Source organism: Lasiosphaeria miniovina, assembly GCF_030549165.1.
Source record: "Lasiosphaeria miniovina strain SMH2392-1A chromosome Unknown B0T26scaffold_1, whole genome shotgun sequence".
Classification (NCBI taxonomy): Eukaryota; Fungi; Ascomycota; class Sordariomycetes; order Sordariales; family Lasiosphaeriaceae; genus Lasiosphaeria; species Lasiosphaeria miniovina.
Genome location: NW_026848220.1, coordinates 1,407,361 through 1,429,457, shown reverse-complemented (window position 1 = coordinate 1,429,457; position 22,097 = coordinate 1,407,361). Strand labels below are relative to the sequence as shown.

The 22,097-nt window shown below is 50.0% G+C and overlaps 3 protein-coding genes across 3 annotated transcripts; 2 read left to right on the top strand and 1 right to left on the bottom strand.

Annotated features, from left to right (window-relative positions):
- Positions 1-13,161: 13,161 nt before the first annotated feature.
- B0T26DRAFT_683603 (HotDog domain-containing protein) lies at positions 13,162-13,789 on the bottom strand. Its single transcript, XM_060440815.1, has 2 exons — positions 13,623-13,789; positions 13,162-13,555 (listed from the first exon to the last, which is right to left on the bottom strand). Exons 1-2 carry the CDS (start codon positions 13,694-13,696, stop codon positions 13,168-13,170), a joined length of 462 nt encoding a protein of 153 aa, XP_060302204.1. The 5' UTR covers positions 13,697-13,789; the 3' UTR covers positions 13,162-13,167.
- Positions 13,790-14,097: 308 nt separating this feature from the next.
- On the top strand, positions 14,098-15,477 carry B0T26DRAFT_736274 (pseudouridine synthase; the record flags this gene model as incomplete). The annotated part of the gene is made up of 1 exon (XM_060443313.1): positions 14,098-15,477. One exon carries the CDS (start codon positions 14,098-14,100, stop codon positions 15,475-15,477), a length of 1,380 nt encoding a protein of 459 aa, XP_060302203.1.
- A 2,190-nt stretch (positions 15,478-17,667) lies between these two features.
- B0T26DRAFT_669744 (uncharacterized protein) lies at positions 17,668-18,609 on the top strand (the record flags this gene model as incomplete). Its single annotated transcript, XM_060439097.1, has 3 exons — positions 17,668-17,719; positions 17,784-18,437; positions 18,500-18,609. The coding sequence occupies 3 exons, from the start codon at positions 17,668-17,670 to the stop codon at positions 18,607-18,609; spliced, it is 816 nt and encodes a 271-aa protein (XP_060302202.1).
- Positions 18,610-22,097: the final 3,488 nt, after the last annotated feature.

Here is a 22,097-nt window from a genome sequence, read left to right as displayed (position 1 = left end):
ATAGATTGCCAGTCTTTGACTGGCTACGCCATAGTGTCACGAATCCCTGTGGATTTCCTGTGGTTATGCACAAAGGTGGGGCATGCACTTTTGGCGCGAGCCAATCAGGAGCGTTCCAGGATTCCGAGCTCTGGAGCTCGGGGACGCGGGACAGGTCCGGCCGGGCGGTGACCCGGACGCGGGACCACGGGACAACGGAACCACTGTTATTGGTTACGTCGATAGATATATACGACGATTGTGTCCACGGTCTTAGATGGTTCTTGCTTGGTTCTTCAAGCAAGCAATACACATTCACTGCACTCATACACTTTGAGTGGCATTCCGATTTGGCTGTATTACCCGTGCGATAGGAGCTTGCCCTTTGTTCTATCTTCATAATTACCAACCCCAGCATTCTGTGGAGCCCGTGCTCCCCACTAATCGCCCTGCTCCGTGCGCTCTCCCAGGTATTGGCAACTAACCGCACAGAGCACTACCTGATTGAGGGCCCTGCCCTGAATGTCGCTCCAGCCAATCTGCTGCGGGTGGGATAACGCCTTCTGCGCCTTTGAACCGGGATCGTAACAAATACCTCTTCGGCTACTATTTTGTAGTTAGTTTTAAAACTACTTCAACCACTTAGGTACATGATATCTTGTACGCTTCGACTTGAAACAAGCACACGGAACCATATTTATACTTTGCCTAGGATTTGCTATTTCTAATATGCCCTATCAGATTAGTGTTACAATCCTGGCTCAAGTTTGTAGGAGGCGCCGGAAGCCAATTGCTAATTGGGCAGCACAAGTGGGCGGGCCGGGCCCCGCGGGAGCTCGGTGCAGCCAATCAGGTAGTGCTCTGTGCGATTAGTTGCCAAGACCTGGGAGAGCGCACGGAGCAGGGCGATTAGTGGGGTCCATGGCGATCTGTTGGCAGGTCGCCCCGGGGCCCACGGAGCGCAAAGAAAGAACTCTGATTGGTTACATGAATTAGATATATACGATGACTGTAGCCACGGTCTTAGATAAGTTCTTGCTTGGTTCTTGAAGCAAGCAATACACATTCACTGCACTCATACACCTTGAGTGGCATTCCGATTTGACTGTATTACCCGTGCGATAGGAGCTTGCCCTTTGTTCTAGAAATCTTCATAATTACGAACCTCAGCATCTTGTGGAGCCCATGCTCCCTTACAGACAGACGACCCTAACAGTCGAGTGGTTTGTAATAATTAGTCCTTCTTTTTAACAGCTTAATAGCCGTCTATAGCTTAAATAGGCCGCGTCAAAGCTCTACGTATTACAAACCACTCGACTGTCAGGGTCGTGTCTGTAAGGGAGCACGGGCTCCACGGAATGCTGGGGTTGGTAATTATGAAGATAGAACAAAGGGCAAGCTCCTATCGCACGGGTAATACAGTCAAATCGGAATGCCACCCAAAGTGTATGAGTGCAGCGAATGTGTATTGCTTGCTTGAAGAACCAAGCAAGAACTGTCTAAGACCGTGGCTACGGTCATCGTATATATCTAATTCAGGTAACCAATCAGGACTTTTCCTTTGCGTGCTCAGTGCTCCTCCTAACGCTTGGTACACCGAGCGTCTCAGAGACTACCGAGCGCCTCCTGATTGGCTGTGTCGAACACTTGCGGGGCCCGACCCCGCCCACTTGTGCGGCCCAATCAGCAATTGGTTTCCAGCGCCTCCTGCAGTCTTGAACCAGGATCGTAACACTACGGGCTGCATACGCGTAATGAGAAAAACGAATCTTGCAAAAGAACAATATAGTAGTTACAACCGCAAAAGACTACTCGGCAAAACAGCTCTTAGAAGTAGAAGAAAAGTGGCGAAATTGCCTTAGCGGTTGGCCTATTCGAAATATTGAAAAACCAACTACCTGGCTTAAGCTGGTAGCCTATAACGTACCTATATATGAAGTCAGAGAGGGCCTCAGCTCGTTCAAGGCCGAATGTAAGGAGTATAACACGCTATAGCCCTAGAGGCTGCATGCGTGCAAGGAAGAAAAAAAAAGAATATAACGACCTCGAAGTGTGGCCAGAAAATCAAACTTACCTTTAAGGCCATGCATGTACAACCAAGCACGGCAATCAAGACTGGAATCCCACAATGCTCACCAATATCACCAATACTATTCCTACTATACGTCGAGGCTATCGTGGCTCAACAGGGCCTACAACTATCGTATATCGACAACTTTAATATATCGGTATCGTCAACGTCAGCAGCCAAGAACTGTAGACAACTAGAAGGGATCGTACAACAACTATTCCAACTAGCTAAAGAAAAGGCTATCGCATTTGACGAAGCCAAAACAGAGCTTATACACTTCCATAACAAGAGAAAACCCATAATGGACCCAATAATTATGAGTGCGTCTCTAGAAACTGTTAAATCGTCCCCAAATACTGTAGGTACATTGGCGCCAAGGCTTTACAGCTCACCGCCCAGAAAAATACCACTTTTTACAGCCAAAAGGACCGCATTCGCTGGCTGCCCCGCTCCAAGCGCTGGCAACGCAGTTGTACCGCAATTGCACCTTGCTGCCGTCTCCAATGTCAACACACTTCCGAATACGGTAATTCGAGCTCAGGGCCGTTCAAATCTACAATAAAAAGCGAAGCTGATTTCGTTATATTTGCTTACATAACAGGGCCAAAAATGCAATAAAAAATTGCAGGCCTGCTTACAACTGCATGCAACTGGCAGCCTTACTGATCTATGCCTTCCGATGCCCGAGCAGTTAACTGCGGGACACTTCCACTTCGTGTAGGCCGTACAATACGACCTTCGGCTACTGCAGAGGCTGCAGGGCCACGTGAAGCTCGTGATGTTGTGCCGCCCCGGCTAACACGCTGTGTGCCTTAGTGTTGAGTACTGCTTGTTGCCCTGCCAGCCCGAGTCCCTGTGCCCCGAGTGCTTGTTGCCCGGCCGCCCCGGCTCCCTGAGCCCCGGTTACCACGGCGAGCCGGGTCAGGGTTGTTAACGGCACGGCGGGCAGACTGCGCGGGCGCCTGACTAAGTTCATCCTCATTATCAACGTCGTCGTCAACGTCAAGAGTGGCGCCCTCCCACTGTGAGGGATCCCGTCGAATAAAAGGCATAAGCCCGGACTGCCTGCCGGCCTGAGTAGTCGGGACCCGCAGAGCGCGCCGCTTAGCTGCAAAGGCAGTAGTGTTGCGCGGCCTACCCCGAAGATGTTAAACTCTGTCAAAATCCCGGTACTGCAGGTACTCGTCTTCATCAAGTAATGACCTTTCCAGGTACTAATATGGATGAAAATCAACCTTCTGAAGCTTCAGAGTACCTGCATTATGACGTTGAAGAAGCTCGTGAGAGCAAGGTATGCCATAATGCGCCCGAAAGCTACCGGTGCAAGGCTCGAGGGGTCTCGGGCGGTCTTCCAGTGCCGGCTGTATCTTTATGTGTTGTTGAACAATATGATCTAGGGCTTCATAACACACGTTGTAGAGAGCCTCACCTCCTTTCCTAGGTAATTGTAACGAATGCGGTTCTGTTGCTTGCGAGTCTCCACATCGTAGGCTTCTTTCATGCCCTCCACCATATTCAAGCTCTGTTGTACGGTCTAATCAACTGAACTAGAGCCGGTAATGACGTATGACTTGAAGAGCTTATTGACTGACTCAACTGGTGATGTGGTTCGTTAGGCGAAGTTTTGTACCTTATTAGTGTAGCAAGTTGCCCACCGACTTCGAAGTGGCATGTATGTTTCTTCAAGATACTTTAGTATAGCTATTTGGGCGGAAAATACGGCTTTCATCATCTCCCAAGCTAGGTTGAAGCCATCGAGGGTGGCCGAGTACATAATATGCTCTCAAAGGACATACATTCCTACCTTTGTGTAGGGGACCTTCGTGGTAGGGGGCCTAGGCGCGGCTGCTGGCCATCATGCACTCTTCTTGTACGGTAAACAACCTGGTTAGGAATTACCACTACTACGTCCACTACGTCTACCATTACGTCTGCTACCTTCTATATCTTTGTGGATAGCCAAGCGGCAATCCAGAGGTTAGAAGGCTACACATACCATGCAAAAAGGGCCCAAAGGCTAGTCAGGTTACTAGTCCAAAAAGGCCATAAAGTCGAAGTCCACTGGTGCCCTAGCCACATTGGAATCGTTGGTAACGAGATAGTAGACCAACTAGCCAAGGCCGGCTTAGAAAAAACAACAAAAGAAGCATATGCTACACCACCGAGGGAAAAAAGGCCCTAGGGGACTTCCTTAGTAGTACGAGGGTTTGTACAATGAAATGGCTAGAAGAAGTCAGGAAATATTGATATATTTCCTTTATCCTTTATTCTCATCCCTATATTTCCTGAATCAGTTAGTTGGCCCTGTTGGGACAACAGTACACTTTCTTTATTATTCAGGCCCGAGGGTGGTACAGTATAAGTCTGGCCAAAGGAACCCCATTACTATGAAACTATTACGTTAATAAGGCCACGTGCCTAACGATGTACTTAGCTCTTGCTTTCTCTATTTCCTACTAGTATACTAGGTGGATAGACCGCCAGTCTTTGACTAGCCACGCCATAGCCCTAGAGGCTGCATTCGTGTAATGAAGAAGAAAAAAAAAACCTGGTTTTCTTCCTCATCTTCATCGTCGTCATCCTCGTTGCCTTCCTCTCCCGGTTGCCCGCCTTGTCCCTGTGCCTGTGCCTGCGTTTGGGCAACCTCCTTTGCAGCGGCTGTATCCCATTTCTTCTTGAATTGAAGGACCACATTCTTGTTGATGTGGAAGATGCAGAGTTGAGGCTTAGCTTCAGGGTAGACCCGGGCAACTACAGTCCGCATCGCGGCCTCAAAGTCGGTAACTATGACCTTCGGGGGTTGCGCGCCAATTGTTTGGCGATGCTCATTGACCCGGTCCATCACCCAATTAAAGCCGTCTTCACGTTCGTTGTCGATCAAACCGAAGGCACAACTGACTCACTTGTCCAGGTTGTTTTTAACAACTACCTGGAAGAGAGCTAGGCCCTTATTTTTCGTTTTGTACGTATTATCGTATAACTGGACCCAAGTGAAGCGTTTCCACTGCTCTTCACACCACTTGGGACACAAAAAAGCCCGCGTGGTTTATTAGGGTTGTTGGTAGACCAGCGAACTTTGTAGTGTATGCCGGTATCGTTAAGCAACTTCATCGTGGTTTGGAATGGCGTGTATCCTTTGTTGGCAAGCTTTCGAAGACGAAAACGGCATTTTCGTAGCTGATCGCTTGTAAAAATCAGGTCATGGAAGGCCCTGCGCAAGTCTTTGGCAATCTCTCTGTTGAGGACAGCTGGGCGGTCAATGTATGCGGCGATGAATGCTTTATGCTTGGGACCGAAGATGACTTTGGGCCTCAAAATGTCGAAGTCCAGGTTGTCCGGGGATGACCTGAATGCTCTGTATGCTCGGGATGAAGCTCAAAGGTCCATTTTCTCTCGTTGGAAACGAGGGCTTTGGCTACGCTCTGCCAACCGCAGCCTCTATGATCAGTGGTAGTTTTGTTCGTAGTTGCCTTGGAATGCTGGATTCTTCAATGTTGGCAACCAAAATCCACCCTAATCGCGCCGAAGCCCTTCACGTAATTCGAGGGTCGGGTTTTCACTACATTGAAGCGCATAGAAGCGGACCATTCATTCAAATCGTCGACAAGGTCGTCGAGGCCATCATATTTAGTGTTGAGAAGCTTGTGGCCGGCAGGCGAGTTCGAGAGTGGTGGCAATGCCGGGGGCGCATCTTCATCGGGCGCATCGCTGAAATCGCCAAAGTCGCTCAGGTCGCTTAAATCTTCAATAGAGGCCATTTCCATTGCTAGTTGGTACTGCGCGACAATATAAATGACGAAGAAATGAAGCTATGCCGGTGCATCGAGTGAATGTGTCGCCGACGATGTTTTTTGGTGGTTGTAGAAAGTCAGTTGCAGTGGAAAGATAAGGGCCGGTTACGTTGTGGTAAAAAGTGGTAAATTACTGCGCGACAGAATATTGGATGTACTCGTGGGGGAAAGATTTGGCCAGGGTTAGGGGTATGTATGAGGAATTACAGTATTTGGAGACTATTTAGCAGTTTCTAGAGACGCAATCATAATTATTGGCTCTATAGTGATTGAACCAGTAGAAGTAGTCCGCTGGCTAGTGGTATTTCTGGACAGGTAACTAGACTTCAAAACCCACGTGGAAAAAAAAAGGCGCCTACAGCCGTCTACTATGGCCTACAAAGACTCGGTACAACACAAAAGGGACTGTTGTTCGGGGCATCAAGGCAACTATATGTAGCCTGTATTACGTCAGTAGCCAACTACGGCGTCCAACTATGGTGGAAAGGCTATAAAAACAGCCAAGGCCACTACCACCAACAGCAGCTAGTCCAAAAATACCAACGGCTACAAAACCTAGCTGTAAAACAGATACTGGGAGCGTTCAGAAACTCTCCTTACAAGGTCTTAGAAATGGAAGCAGCTATCCTACCACCACAAATTCGATTCGAAAAGGCTTGTAACAACTATAGCCTACGAATACTACTATTTCAAGAAGGTTACCCTATGAAACAAGCCCTCTACAGAGAAGTAAGGGATAAGCTACAAGAAGGGGATGACTACGGCCTACTCCCAAGCATACAACCCACCACACAGCCATTTAGACTCGTAACAAGGCTGAATAGACTAGTTATAACAAGCTGGAATAATGAGAAACCCTTAGCGTACTGGTTAAAGCCGTGGGAGCAGAAGATCCAAGCAAAAATCACTATTAAAGAGGGTGGGAAAAAACAAGCTAAAAAGACCACCTACAACTACTACAGAGCTGTCACAAATCCCTGTGGATTCCCTGTGGTTATGCACAAAGGTGGGGCATGCACTTTGGCGCGAGCCAATTAGGAGCCTTCCAGGATTCCGAGCTCTGGAGCTCGGAGGCGCGGGACAGGTCCGGCCGGGCGGTGACCCGGACGCGGGACCACGGGACAACGGAACCACTGTTATTGGTTACGTAGATAGATATATACGACGATCGTATCCACGGTCTTAGATAGTTCTTGCTTGGTTCTTCAAGCAAGCAATACACATTCGCTGCACTCATACACTTTGAGTGGCATTCCGATTTGACTGTATTACCCGTGCGATAGGAGCTTGCCCTTTGTTTTATGTTCATAATTACCAACCCCAGCATTCTGTGGAGCCCGTGCTCCCTTACAGACAGACGACCCTAACAGTCGAGTGGTTTGTAATAAGAGCCTCAAACCAACTATGGCGCCTACTGCAAAGGCTAATACGGTAGTATTCTACACAGACGGGTCACAAGGCTTCATAAAGGGCGGAATCACTAACTCAGCCGGCCTATGCCGACTGAGCGCGAACTTAGCACCTATAGTGGCCAGATCGTGGAACCTGGGCTCAACCATCGAGGTGGCAGACGCAGAGGTCATCGGGATTATTAAAGCCCTTTTTTTTCTTCTTTTTTTTCTTCATTACACGCATGCAGCCTCTAGGGCTATGGCGTGGCCATTCAAAGACTAGCGGTCTATCTACCTAGTATACTAGTAGGAAATAGAGAAAGCAAGAGCTAAGTACATCGTGTGACGGCCCGCCTTACGCAGTAGGGATGTCAATGGTTGAAGGCAGCAACGAATGTGGATTTAAAGCTAAGGAAGAGAAAAGAATCTATCGCCGGGTCCGCGCAGGGCGAGGAGAAATAGGTAGTGGTGCTCAGTGCGCACAGGCCACACCCTAAGCACAATGCAGCCAATAGAATCAATCCTGTCACATGAGCCCTGTGGCGACCGTGACACATCGTTAGGCGCGTGGCCTTATTATCGTAATAGTTTCACAGTAATAGGGTTCCTTTGGCCAGACTTGTACTGTACCACCCTCGCGTCTGATTAATAATGAAAGTGTAGTCTTATACCAATAGGACCAACCAACTGACTAAGAAAATATATGGATAAGAATAAAGGAAATGGATCAATCTTTGCTGGCTTCTAGCCATTTCATTGTACAAATCCTCGTACTGCTAAGGAAGTCTCCTAGGGCCTTTTTCCCTTGGTGGTGTGGAATAGTATTTGGAGTGTGAGAGGGTAGTTTTTCATGGCTTTTATCAAGGCTTTCTGCTCTACAGTGTATTTTTTTGCACCGTAGTAGTAGATGTGTGGGTGTTTGGTCCTCCAGACACCCAGTGTTACGATCCTGGTTGAAAGGTGCAGAGGGCGTTGCCCGCCCGCTGCAGATTGGCTGGAACGGCACTTAGGGTGGGGGCTCTCGCTAAGAGAAGGTGCATCTAATTAGGAAGTGCTCAGTGCCGAGACCCACTGAGCGCACTGAGCAGGCAGCTCAGTGGGGATCAGTGTGTCTAGGACTGAGCACGACTGAGCATGTAAGGCAGGAACTCTGATTGGTTGCTCATAGTTCTATATAGGAGCTGGCAGCTCGCTCCCTCTGGGAGAACGGTTCTGCAGCTATCAATGCATCTGGTTAAGCATACATTGGTTGTGTGTTGAAAGCCTGTCTTTCGCAATCTGTGCACGATACTCCTTGTCTCTTGTCATCTCCTACCTGCCGTCCAGACCACCACAATCCTAGGCCGGGCCTAGCTCCGTGGACCTGTTGTTCAGATTGAAACACCTAGGGCATTCGCTACTCTCCACTTCCCAATCTTCGCTAGATAACTAGCTAAGAAGCCAATCCCGGTCTTCAACTGGATATAGGCTGCCTGATTTAGTCGAAGTAATAGTGGTATTGTGGGCTTGAAGCTGTAAGTGATTAAGTCCCGGGCTACCCTTCTATAGTGTGTGCCTAAGCCTTTGGATTTTTGTCCTGTTGCTTCCCTATCTTCTTGGCTTAGCCAGTCGGTTTTCCAGGCTTTTTTCAATAAGGTCTTGGCTTGTCTTCGTAGGTAAGCTAGTGATACATATACTTCTTTTGTTAGTTTTCTAGGCCGGCCTTAGCTAATTGGTCCACTATCTCGTTACCAACAATTCCAACGTGGCTAGGGCACCAGTGGACTTCGACTTTATGGCCCTTTTGGACTAGTAGCCTAACTAGCCTTTGGGCCCTTTTTGCATGGTATGTGTAGCCTTCTAACCTCTGGATTGCCGCTTGGCTATCCACGAAGATATAGAAGGTGGTAGACGTAGTGGTAGACGTAGTAGACGTAGTAGTTGTAATTTTTTGGGCCTCTTCTAGGGCTCTCTATAGTGGTTAAATCAGTAGAAGTAGTCCGCTGGCTAGGGGTATTTCTGGACAGAAAACTAGACTTCAAAACCCACGTGGAAAAGAAGATAGAGGCGGCTACGGCCGTCTACTACGGCCTACAAAGACTCGGTACAACAGAAAAGGGAATGTCGTTCAGGGCATCAAGGCAACTATACGTAGACTGTATTACGTCAGTAGCCGACTACGGCGTCCAACTATGGTGGAAAGGCTATAAAGACTGCCAAGGCCACTATGTAAGGAAACCACCCTCGTAACCACCATGGCAACCGCCACCAGGGCCACCCTCGCCACCATCGCCACTATCGCCACCGCTAACAGGGCCACGCACTATCGCGACTACCACCCTGGCCACGGAAGGATGACTCGTAACCCCTTTCACGTGTATATAGACCATGGCCCTCGCACACCTCTTTAGCTCAGGCCAGGTTGAAGTCTTACGCCAATACCAGTCATTGCTCGCCCTGCTTGTTGCTCCTATTGTGACCACCTTGATTAGGCGTACCTGCCTTCTCTTACACACTACCACTAATAGCAGCTAGTCTAAAAATACCAACGGCTACAGAACTTAGCTGTAGAACAGATGCTGGGAGCGTTCAGAAACTCTCCTTACAAGGCCTTAGAAGTGGAAATAACGCTTCTTAGCTAGTCATCTAGCGAAGATTGGGAAAGTGGAAAGTAGCGAATGCTCCGGTTGTCTGGAGGACCAAACACCTACAAACATACTACTACGGTGCAAAAAATACACTATAGAGCGGAAGGCCCTGACAAAAGCCCTGAAAAGCTACCCTCTCACACTCCAAATATTATTCTACACCATCGAGGGAAAAAAGGCCCTAGGGGACTTCCTTAGTAGTACGAGGATTTGTACAATGAAATGGCTAGAAGAAGTCAGGAAATATTGATCTATTTCCTTTATCCTTTATTCTCATCCCTATATTTCCTGAGTCAGTTAGTTGGCCCTGTTGGGACAACAGCACACTTTCCTTATTATTCAGGCCCGAGGGTGGTACAGTATAAGTCTGGCCAAAGGAACCCCATTACTATGAAACTATTACGTTAATAAAGCTACGTGCCTAACGATGTACTTAGTGTGACGAACCTGGTTCGTACTGGACCAGCTGCAGAAGGCGGGCGCCTCAGGCAAGACTGGGGGCCCCGCTCGTCGATAGCCAATCAGATGGTGCCCGGTGCCAAGAGGGCTCTTGGCACCAGGCAAACGGAAGGACGGCCAATCAGAGGTGGCCCGGTGCCAAGAAGGGTCTTGGCACCAGGCAAATGGCCCGGCACGCTAGCAGTGCCCGGCGCCAGGCAGCTCCTTCCTGCTGGGCAAGTAAGAGCTGCGCTCTTACTGGCCCGCCATAATTAAATAAATACGATGACCGTGTCCACGGTCTTAGATAGTTCTTGCTTGGTTCTTCAAGCAAGCAGTACACATTCGCTGTAGTCATACACTTTGAGTGGCATTCCGATTTGACTGTATTACCCGTGCGATAGGAGCTTGCCCTTTGTTCTATCTTCATAATTACCAACCCCAGCATTCTGTGGAGCCCGTGGTCCCTTACAGACAGACGACCCTAACAGTCGAGTGGTTTGTAATACTTAGCTCTTGCTTTCTCTATTTTCTACTAGTACACTAGGTAGATAGACCGCCAGTCTTTGACGGGCCACGCCATAGCTCTAGAGGCTGCATGTGTGCAATGAAGAAAAAAAAAACAATTAATTACACAACAGGGAGAAAACCGTGGTGGGGTTGTGCGCGAGGTCAGTTGTGTGGCCCTCGAAACCCACTTGTGCACGTGCCACCCCACCTAGCCCATCCACACTGTATGCCACCAATCATTCAAATGCTTGCATCTTGGCCAAAACCAATCGCATCCAGGATTTGACTTCAGATCTGGAATCGCCTTGCCGTTATGCACGCAATGGTACCGCGTGCATTAATTTTAGAGCAAGTGTGCCAGTTTTGTAGGCTGTGGTTGGTCGCGCCAGTCATCCAGCCAATTACGGGATCGCATTGCGGATCCCCAATTTCCTTATCAGTTTCCTTATCAATTTTGAAAGTTTGAGCGTAATATTGTCCTTCGGACAGAATAATGTAACACAGAACGTGATTGTATAGCGAGCGCGCACTTTTCCTACCCCAATTGAACTATTATACGAAATACCAACACCACAAAGGAAAAAAATTAATAGAAACTACTCAGAATCTAATTACTCATCCATTTTCGCGTCCTCCTTGCATGTACGAGAGTTGTGTCCTATTTTGCCGCAATTACTACAGTGTCGTAAACCTGTTGCGTTGCTCCTCGTACGACCACCCCTCGATCGCTTTTCCTTCTCTACCAATGCATGCGCATCCCTTTGGGCCAAAATATCACTCGCTTCTTCCCTAGCCAATGGTCCTCCTGCCCGGATACGACTTTTTTTTAGCTCTCCGGCGTTTGCTCAATGCTGCATTTGCTTCCTCAAGCTCTCGCACGCCCGCCTTCATCAACACTATCTCGTGCATAACCTTTGTCGTACCCTTTACAATCTGATCAAGGGCCTCAATAATCGGGGTGGGTGAACTGCCTTGATGTCTAGCAATACGATCCTTGATGTGTATTGACTGTAGAGAGGCTTCGGTAGCATTTTGTGGCGTTTGAGAGACCCAACTATTGTACGAGGCCTCGGGGGGCCCAGTAGGTGTTGGCGTACGAAGCTTGATATCTAGCCCGGAAATGACCTTCTCTGGGTCGAATGGAATAAGGCCTGCCCCTCGAAAACCTCCTTGTACGTTTTCGGGTTCAAATGTCGCGTGGAATGCGTTGAAGAAGGCGAGAAAGAAGTCGGGCTTAGTGATGTGGTGAATATGGTTGCGCATCAACTTCTCAATTTACTTGCCGTACGACCGCTTCAATACACTAAAACACCCGATATCAGGAGGCTGAAGTAGATGTGATGAGTGCGGAGGCATACAAAGCGTAATGATGTTATTTTCTTTGCAATAGTCCTCAAATTCGGCCGAATGGTGGCTCTCATGCCCGTCAAGGATTAGGAGTCGCTTTCCACCTATCGTACGGCGGCAAGAGTGTTGGTCAAAGTGTTTAATCTAATTAAGACCAATCTGGTTATTCGTCCAACCAGTTTCTGAGAGATCCACTACCCAGTCGGATGGGAAAGGGCTATCGCAATACCAACTCTCGAGGTGGACTTTGCCCGCAACCACTATATACGGAGGGATAGTATCACCACCCGACCGTACGGCCTGAATCACGGTAGCCCATTCCCGATTACCAGGCTGGATCTTCTTCACCTTCGCACGGCCGTCGGACGAGGTAACAACAAGTGTTGACGAGATCTGGCCCATCGTAAACCCAGTCTCGTCAAAGTTCCAGATATCCGACTCGAGAATCCCATATTTCGCAATTGTATTACGAACACGGTCAAACCACGCGCCAATTATCTTTGGATCTTCGCATTTAGCTCTTTGGTAGTCGTACGGACGCGTCCAACGCATCTTGAGCTCTGGTTGTCGTCGTACGAAGTTTGCAGCCCAGCGTGGTCCGACGCGTGACGCGTTACGCGTCGCGCGTAGCAAATTGGCCATATCTTCTATTATACCGTATCCTGGCGAAAATCCTTGCTCGTATAGGTCGAGAGCCCTTCGTATGATAACCTGCTCTTCAAGGGGGTCAAGATTCCGCGAATTGGCAATAATTTCTGCTCGAGGGAGGATTCCGTTCGAACGCCGCTCAAGTGTTCTTCGGGGTACGGAATATCGGGCTGCAGCAGTTGCAAGGCGAAGATTCTTATCGCGTTGCATAGCTTGAAGGGCAAGCTGTATTTGTGCTTCATTTCGTACGGCGGGCATGTTTTATCGTGGAGAAATTTACGATGTTTTGCGATAGTTCAATTGGGGTGGGAAAAGTGCGCGCTCGCTATACATGCGCGCTCGCTATGCAATTACGTTACTCTTTATTAAAGATGAGATTTTATAAGAATAGAACGTAAACCTTCTCGTAATGACGTACTCATCCCATTGGGATTTGGCCGTTTCGTCGTTCGGTCAACAAAGACCTGGATAAACTCCCCAACTGCCTTAACAGAGTTGACTCCTCTCTCAAATAAAGCAATCTCGTAGGTAACACTAGAATTTCCTATTCGGTTGACACGAAGTGCAAGCTCGGCGCATGCCGGGAAAGCGATCGAGGCAAAGTAGTTATTATGAGAATGAACTACCATACCATATTGCTGTGAGGTTGGCGGATGCAGGCCACAGTGCTCGATGAGATAGGTGTTAATTACCGAGTCGTAGAGAAAGTTGTAGATAGAGTTGTTCATATGATCATACATGTCGTTGTCGCTCCTTTAGCCACGTTAGTCGGGACAACGTCAATTATACAAGAGGAGATTTCCATACAGGCATCATTTACCATCGTGTTCTGTATTCTAGAATGAAGGGGTAGTCCGCCCTTATCCTGCTCTTTAGTTTCGTATGATGTGACATCGAGATAGTGAGGCAAGCTGAGCAGATGTATAGAATAGTGAATAGGACTGCACGTCTATGTCTCTCATGTTATATTTCGGCGTTGCAACGCTACGGACCTGTGGCTCTAAAATAGGGGAAGTAACCCCGCATGGACCGAGCTGAGTGATCGTTGGTCGGGATCTGCCGTTCCCCACCGCCTTTTTTCTTCGCTAACTAAACCTCGGGCGGACTACTTCTTGGATATTTCAAGCTTTCCAGTCCGGATAAGCACCGCCTGCCAGTGTTGAAATCTCCACATGCCGCCGGCGCAGGTGCGGGCTTCGATACTGGGCGCTTTCAATCGACTACTTTCCCTATTAATTCCGGTTAGGAATATGGGGATCTCGGCTACGACGACGACTGCGGCGGCGGCCGCCGCCATGGCCCACAGCGACACCATCGGCGCATCCCCACCCCCTCTGACCCGCCAACCCAAGATCCATTCTCTTACGGCGACGCTCAGCGACCTAAGACTCGAGAGATACTACATAGAAGGTGGTCTTCGACGTGTTGCTCCATACCACTATACGTATAACACGTGGTGCAAGGGGCGGTGGTGGGATAGGAAGCTCATTGACGTTTTCTCGAGCGAGTTCAGAGATCGGCCTTTGGAATACTATAAAGCCTGTATGGAGAGTGGCCAAGTTGCCGTCAACGGTGCCACCGTAGGTCCGGATTACATACTCAAAAATGGCGACCTTGTCTCTCATACCACTCATCGCCACGAGCCACCCATAACCGCCGAGCCCATTGGTATCATCCACGAGGATGAAGACATGATTGTCATAAACAAACCACCGGGCGTACCCGTGCACCCCGCCGGCCGCTATCATTTCAACTCCGTTGTGGAAATTATGAAGGCGGAGAGAGGTCCGGACTTTCTACCCCGACCTTGCAATAGGCTCGACAGGCTGACCAGCGGAATCATGTTCATGGCAAAGAACACGAGGGCAGCCGAGCGCCTGACCCTCCAAATCTCACAACGGAGTGTCCGAAAGGAATATGTCGCTCGCGTCGTCGGCAAGTTTCCTGATGGAGATATTGCTTGTGACCAGCCCATCCTCTTAATATCCCCTAAGCTTGGGTTGAACCGAGTACGTGCAGACGGAAAACCCGCAAGGACAGTATTCAAGCGCCTGGCTTACTACCCTCCGACGGGCAAGTCAGTTGAAGCACAAAATGCGGATGAGCCTGATCTATCAGAACACTCAGGGGCTGCAACTGGCGAGAAAATGCGCGCAAGGCCAGACGAGGGTTATTCCATCGTGCGATGCTTGCCTGTAACTGGCAGGACCCACCAACTGAGAGTCCACCTCCAGTTTCTTGGGCATCCCATCCAAAATGATCCCATCTACGCCAACCAGAGAGTGTGGGGTATTGATCTTGGATGCAACGACGCCGATGCTGTTGAAAACACCGACGAGGATATCATTACGCGCCTCTCGCGGATGGGAAAGGACGAGGTCGCTGACGCCGTCGCGTACCATGACGAGATGGTGGACGAATACAATAAGAAAAAGGCGGAGAGAATGTCGGGGGAAGTTTGCGACGTCTGCGATACGCCCTTGTATACCGACCCCGGCGACCAAGAGCTTCTGCTATGGCTGCATAGTCGTCGCTATGAAGATTCACAGGGCGCTTGGAGCTACACCAGTCCGTTGCCCACCTGGGCCTTGCCACCTAGTGGAATGACTGGACCTACACAAGTTGGCGGAATGGAGGATCTGTTAAATGCCGCAAGAAACGCCAATTATGAATAACACTACGTGGATGAGATACAAACGCACCAATGGTTCTGGCCCCGTGACCGTTGATGTGGCCTATCTCGAATGTGGCTATTGAGGCAATCATCAACAAGGAGCGCCCAGACCTGGTTGAAGATAGCCCCGAATGGAACAACGCTCTGTGAGACCAAGTTGGATGCCGTGTTAACATTGCCACAGGTTCGAGGTGATGACAGCCCAAGTCTCGCAACCCTCATCCTCGAGCCTGCTGCCGGAACATCAACAACATCAATAAGTTAGCCACGGACTTTTTTATGCTTTCATGTTTGGGGGTTTTGTTAATATTCAATGTGACAGTCTCGGCAGATTGCCCATCGGGGCTTCAAAAGAGTCTTGCCGACGCCTTCGGCTCCGATAATTAACGTGCCAAGAAGTGATGTCCAGCGGATACCAGTGTCTCTGAACTTCATCGGGCAGTCTACGAATAGAAATTTATTTTCACTTCATGTCATTTAGGCCTTTGAAGCTGTCAACATAGTCGGCTCATGAGGCAAAGAACGAACACGCATGAGGATAACTATGTGATTCTTCTCTCCTCTCCAATCCTTCAAGACCCCGTCAATAAGGTTACGGAGGTAGGAGAACCAATAGATACCGATATTATGCCAACAGCTCGGCTCTTCTAGCCGACAAAGCCGCAACTTGTCTAATATCTATGGTCTTGGTGCCTGGTATTAGCCGTTTCCAGATATTTGAGTCTATATTCCTAATTCGGGGGGTAAGGGGTCGACGAGAAAACATGCCGGGCCTTTGGCGACAAGAATATTACCACTAGCAGTCTGGATCACAACAAAGCTGTGGCAGCTGAAAGCCCTTTCCGGGGCATTCAGCGAGAATAACGTGATGACGCGATGCAGTTGCCTTGAGGCCGTAACGCAAGATTTACGAGCCCAGCAGTCAGGTATACCTTACCTTGCCACAGGACAGACCCGACATGCGTGTATGTCCTTGTCGGCCGGGACTGTTTCCTGTCAATGCCACCCTGCCACGGGATACGGATAGATAATGCCCCACACAGCTGCGGCGTATAATCTACGGCCTCGGGAATAGGCGATACGTAGTTTTTGCTTGGCTTCGATGTGTTAGTTGAAGGGGTGGTAGCTCACATTAGGGGCACAGCAACTATCCCGTCTAGTCTACATGTCGTCGCATGGCAAGGTAGTACTAGTTTGGTAGCCAGGTGGTATACAGGGTTCACGGGACAGTTGTGGTTTAGCATCGATCTAGAACGGAATGTGTAGGGAAGCAGCAAGGAAAGCTGGCTCAACCTATCCCGCCCTGAGCATGCACCCTTTCGAGAACTGTCGGGACCCTCTACAGAAAACAAGGATTCAACACAACATGCCTTCACGTTTCACTCATCGGGAAGTACCCTGAGGGGCCCAGGTGCCCGCAGCGACAACTCGGCCTAGGAAAATTATACCTACCGACGAGACTCGTATACGTACGCCCCCTGTGCGCTAGGGGTTTTGCAGGTAGCGTGAACTTTAATTCATGGGCCCAGTACACTAGGTCGTACCCTTGCCCACCGGGGATTCTAGAAGAGGTCGGTTCAGGATTTTAGTTTTCATGGGTGAATCTTTCGTCATTGGCGTCGCTTTGGCCCGAGCAGAGGAGCGAGAGTGTGGGGGCGAGCCTCGCCGGAACAGGCCGAGAAGAAACCGGGCGGCCGAGAGAAGGCCGCCGCCCTTGCCCCTTAGGTTCTCCTCTGTTCCTTCCCTTCCCCCTGTCCGCCGCCGCCGCCGCGAATGGGACTGGGACTGGGACTGGCAATGGGAAGTCCAGTCAGCATGGGCTAAGCAAGGTAGTCCTTACTTCTCTTGCCGTGGCCACACTAGGGTCTAGATCTAGTCCTGCTACCTAGTGGCTAGACGCCGCACACTGAACAATGCTCCACCGTGTGGGTGGACAGGCTTGGTTGATCTCTCCATGGCCCCTGAGCGGGGCCATCTTGGCTGGATTAGGGCTGTTGGGGGCTACCTGATGCGTTCTTTATAAGTGGTTAAACCCTGGCAGCGTCTGGTTAGCCATGGTTCTCGTCTGGTTGCTTGAGATTTCGTCTATTCCTACTTTCGTGGAACTTATATATATATATGTAAAACGACGAGCCGCCTTGACCAGAGATAGCGCGGGCATCCGCAAGCAACAAGTACATAACACAACACCATGACACGATCACCATCTGCAGAGGCAGCCAGGCCCTCCTCCAAGAGAAAAGGTGGGTGACTACACGGGGTTCCGTGTCCCGGAAAAAGGCAAAAACCCATCTGACTTTGCTACAGGTACCAGGAGTGTATCGACCCTCACGCCTTCGCAGCTGGCTAGGAAACGGGCGAACGATCGGGAAGCCCAACGCGCCATTCGGGCTCGTACCAAGGAGCATATCGAGCGACTGGAGAGGGAGGTGGAGGAGCTCAAGGGAAGACAGAGCCGAGACGAAACTGTTAGGGGTCTGACCAAGCGAAACAAGGCCCTTGAGCGGGAGCTGATGGCACTGAGAGAACGTCTTGGCACTCAAGGCCGCCCATATCCAGCACCAGGTATGCTTATGGGGAACATGTGCGAGCCTCCGTTGCAGGGTTTGACAGTCTCGGGTTCAGGCTACGACTTAGACGGGCTGCCGGCGGCCGCTAGATCCGGGGTGTCTAGTCGGGCCTCGGCCGAATACAACACGGTCCCTGCCTTCCGGGGTTCCTACCTGCCCACGCCTGAGCCTTGCGACTCGTGGTCCTCGGTAGTCCCCGTTTCTTCAGTTTCGGTACCTTCAGTGGTCTCCAGCCCCTGTTCGTCTACCGGCTATCCCGACGACTACGTGCCAGGCTATATTCCCACTAGTGTGCCCTCGACAATGATGGAAAACAACGTCATTAACCCTTCCACGATTTCCTGTCTGGATGGCAGCAAGGTAGAATACGAAGAACTCGACGCCGGCGCCGGTAAGGCCACCATCCCTTGGGCCCCGAGGTGCGGTTTACTGACCGGTATTCATCCACGACAGATCAAGGGTATTCTCACACCAGCGTGCGACAAACTTCAAACTACCTTCAGCAGCAATCCTGGAACATGTACCCGACAGCTGCGTACTATTCGCAGTCACCGAGTCTTTGATCGGACTTTTTTGCAATCTACACTGATGCCGGTCGTTGGGATGCAGGCTGTTTGTTGTTCGGTGGCGTTCAGTCGACCCCTGGGTTCCGGCGGTTCTATCGAACCCAATGAATGGCGCTCTTTCTTTTATTCTTGCGAGACAACTCTCACGACATTCACCAACTCTGAACCAGCGATCGGTTGACCCGACGAATGAAGGCATGGCTCGGTCTAAACTCTTTTTTTTTTTATTACCTCAGGTGGGGATACGGATAGAGTGGCGCGGTCAACATGGCACAAGGAGTTTATTGTGGGTTATATTTACGCATGGGACAGGTTTGTGGACCAGGAGCGATTGGGGAAAAACTCCACTGGGCGCATAAGCCAAGCACGGTTGGAAAGGGTCGTTCATTTTGGGCATATACCCCATAAGGATTATAGTACTTCTTTTTCCATTCATTTTGCTGCATCGAGGAAATAAATGTCAATAGGCCTGTATGGCTTCTACGGAAATAGATCGCCGCCAAGCTCGCGGTAAGCTTGCGGTGTCCTATATAGGGACGACAAGAGAACCAATGAACTCGACTTCCTATTCACAAATGTTACATTTGAGGGAAACAAAAAGGGGCCCAGTCTTTCAAGATCATGGACCTCGATATTTCGGGGAGATACTCCCGGCATCACAGACGCGTGTTTTTACAAAGAGCTGCTCGGGCAGTACATCCGGCCAACCAGTTGACTCGACAATGGAACGATAATCTTGGCATCATGACGGACGGGAATTTACAAATCGACGGAACCAGAGTGAAGTTCCCTTTATTTATTTCTACCCCCCTGCTCGTTCTGCAGCTATTCCGGTAGGTACGTACTTGTGGCCAGGCCCAGGAAGGCACCAACACTCGACTTTTGGGAAACGCCACCCTTTCTAAATTACCCACACTCTTGCCCCATTTTAAGGCGTGCAATGTACCCAGAATGCCCAGGCTGTGAGTTCATGAGGAAGCTGTCGGGAATCACTTCCTACGAACCTGTCACCCGAGGGCGTCTCACCTGGCACACAAAACGCCAAAAAAACACCCACAGGACGGAATGTCCGGGACCATCGAGGTGTCAAAGACCTTACTAAATTGGAGGGAAATGGGGGTGTCTACCTAGGTACGTAGTAGGGGGTGGAGGGTGTGCTCCATAATAACGTTGAGGCCAAAACTCCATGGGGCCCGCATGGAAGAGACGGCAGAAAAACCTTCTCAGCAGTTTGCAGGGCTGCTCTAGAGAAACAGCATATCCTTGCACATGACACGAAGCAGGTAAGCGCAGCGGAAAAAAAGGTAATCGGGAAAATAAAACGAAATCCATTCAAACCCTACTGGCATGTGCATGCACGGGCTGGAAAGGAGAGGACGGGGAGGCGGAAAGGAAAGCATCTCAATTAAGATAAGTGGAACGTAAAAAAAAAACCGGTTCCTACGAGTCTCGTCGCTCTCCATATTGCCAGCAAGGTAGTCAGTCTGCAACGCCTGGGCTCGTGGGAAATACCTAGGTATCTTTTGTCTCGGTGAGGGTATACCTGTGTAGAATGACCCAGGGGCAGCCATGCTCACTTCTCACTAGCCACACACACGCCGCTCGCTGCCTATGCGGTGGTTGGGTGACGGCCATTCAAAGAAGAGGAGATTTATTGATGATCCCGGCCAAAGTGACTGGAAGCGAGAGAGGTGTTGTCACTAAACCGCCTGGTAGTCTTTGTCCCATGTCCCAGCTAGTCTGGGTAGACGAAGACAGACAGCCCCCAGACCGTGCCAGACCGGCTTGTCCGGGCTCCCGTGTGTTTACACCTGGGTTAGCTTTGTAGGGGATGCACGGCGGTAGCGTACTAGGATCACAGGATAAAGGGCCCAGCAACACTTTATTTTCGCATCGTCAACCTACCTACATAGCCCACAAAGCGTTATCCTTCGAGCGGCGGCAATACCTAAGTAGGCTCCACCATGTCAACATATTCGCGCACAACCTGGAAACTGCCTAACGAGTACCGTACACACCTCAGTCGATACCGAAATGTTTCCCTTTTATGCCCGAGATGGTGTTCCACATACTTAAGGATCCCTGGTAGCACTGGCACGAGGCATAGTTGAGTCGTCTTGCCCAGCAACATCCCTGCCCGTATACGCGCCACAAGGAGACGACGCCACTACACATGGCTAATGGGGCTAACGTTGAACGGCTTCTGATAGCTTTAGGCGCTGTAAGTTTCCTAGAAATCACGCTAGCACTTGAGCCTAGCTCACTAAAGGAGACACTAAGGCGATACAAGCTTCCCCCGCAGCTACCTTACCTAGGTAGGTACCTTAGTTTCACTCGTCTATCCGTAGTTCTCGGATGAAAGGTGCCTCAGTTTCTCCACGCGGCTCCAGTATAGATGACAATTGCCAGGCTCACTGTAGAGTAGTTCACGAGCCAAGAAACAGGGAAGAGCCTCCGGTACGGGGTTCCTCGAGTTTCTTGCCAGGCGTGGCAGGGCACGTGAGAGAATGTCCGGGGATGACGGCGGGAACGGCCTCCATGAAACGAGACTTGGCGCATCCATGTCCTTGTTATTTGCCACGGCATGGCTTCATCGTGTGGTCTAGACACTTATTTGTTCTAATCCCCTACAACTTGCTCAAATGATGCCATGCCTGGCCGACTTCCAACACTCGACTGTCTCGGCTGTCCAGTCTTTGCGAGCCCGAGGAGGAGAGAATTGAACCACAGCCGAAACCTTCGACCAAGGTCGTGACAACCAAGGGCGTGGATGGACTTGGATGAAGATACACATAAGATCAACGGGCTAAGAATGTTTGAACATTGTGTATGAACGGTGAGACATAAAAGGAAGGCGATTCCAGGCGAATACATAAATACATCATTATTTACTCCCTTGGATATATAATCAAGAACGAAGGCAGTTTGGGGGGCGCCTCGCCGCAAGCCAGAATATTGGCGTGTGGTTTTCACTGAGCACGGTGTGCTTCTCGAAGTCCTGCCGGCAGCCGTGTGGAAGTGTAAATATGCATACCTAATAGACTCGGCGCCAAGCCCGTTGGCGGGAGATCTGCCGACGCTTGTGGGCAGATACCGTGGGTGGTGGGAGGAAACTTGAAGTTTGAGACTCCTGGAAAGAATACTTGGTCCTTGCCTTGTCGCGGGAGCTGGTCTCCGGTGGGTAGACTAGACAAGCACTGCCTACCTACACGTGAAATCTTAAAATAAGGAAAATGTGGGGTTTAGAGGAAAGAAAGATGCCTGCAGTTAGCCGCTTGATGATCTCTGGATGTTATGATGATGGCGAAGCTCGGCTTCCCCTTCACCCGCAAGGAGATATGACCACACCGTGGCAACTAGGAGCAAACTGTGATAGCACGGAGAAAATACAGAATCAGGTAGAACTTTGACGGTTAGGTGTCCCCATCAAATACCCCTCGTCGTGCGCTCTTTCGGATGTCCCAAGCATGGCCACCCGGCACAAC

What these genes read in the sequence shown, in the direction of transcription:
- B0T26DRAFT_683603 (XM_060440815.1), bottom strand. Translation starts at nt 13,696, where the DNA reads ATGTCACATCATACGAAACTAAAGAGCAGGATAAGGGCGGACTACCCC. An exon ending in CTAGAATACAGAACACGATG is followed by an intron (nt 13,556 to 13,622) that starts GTAAATGATGCC and finishes ACGTGGCTAAAG; the next exon opens with GAGCGACAACGACATGTATG.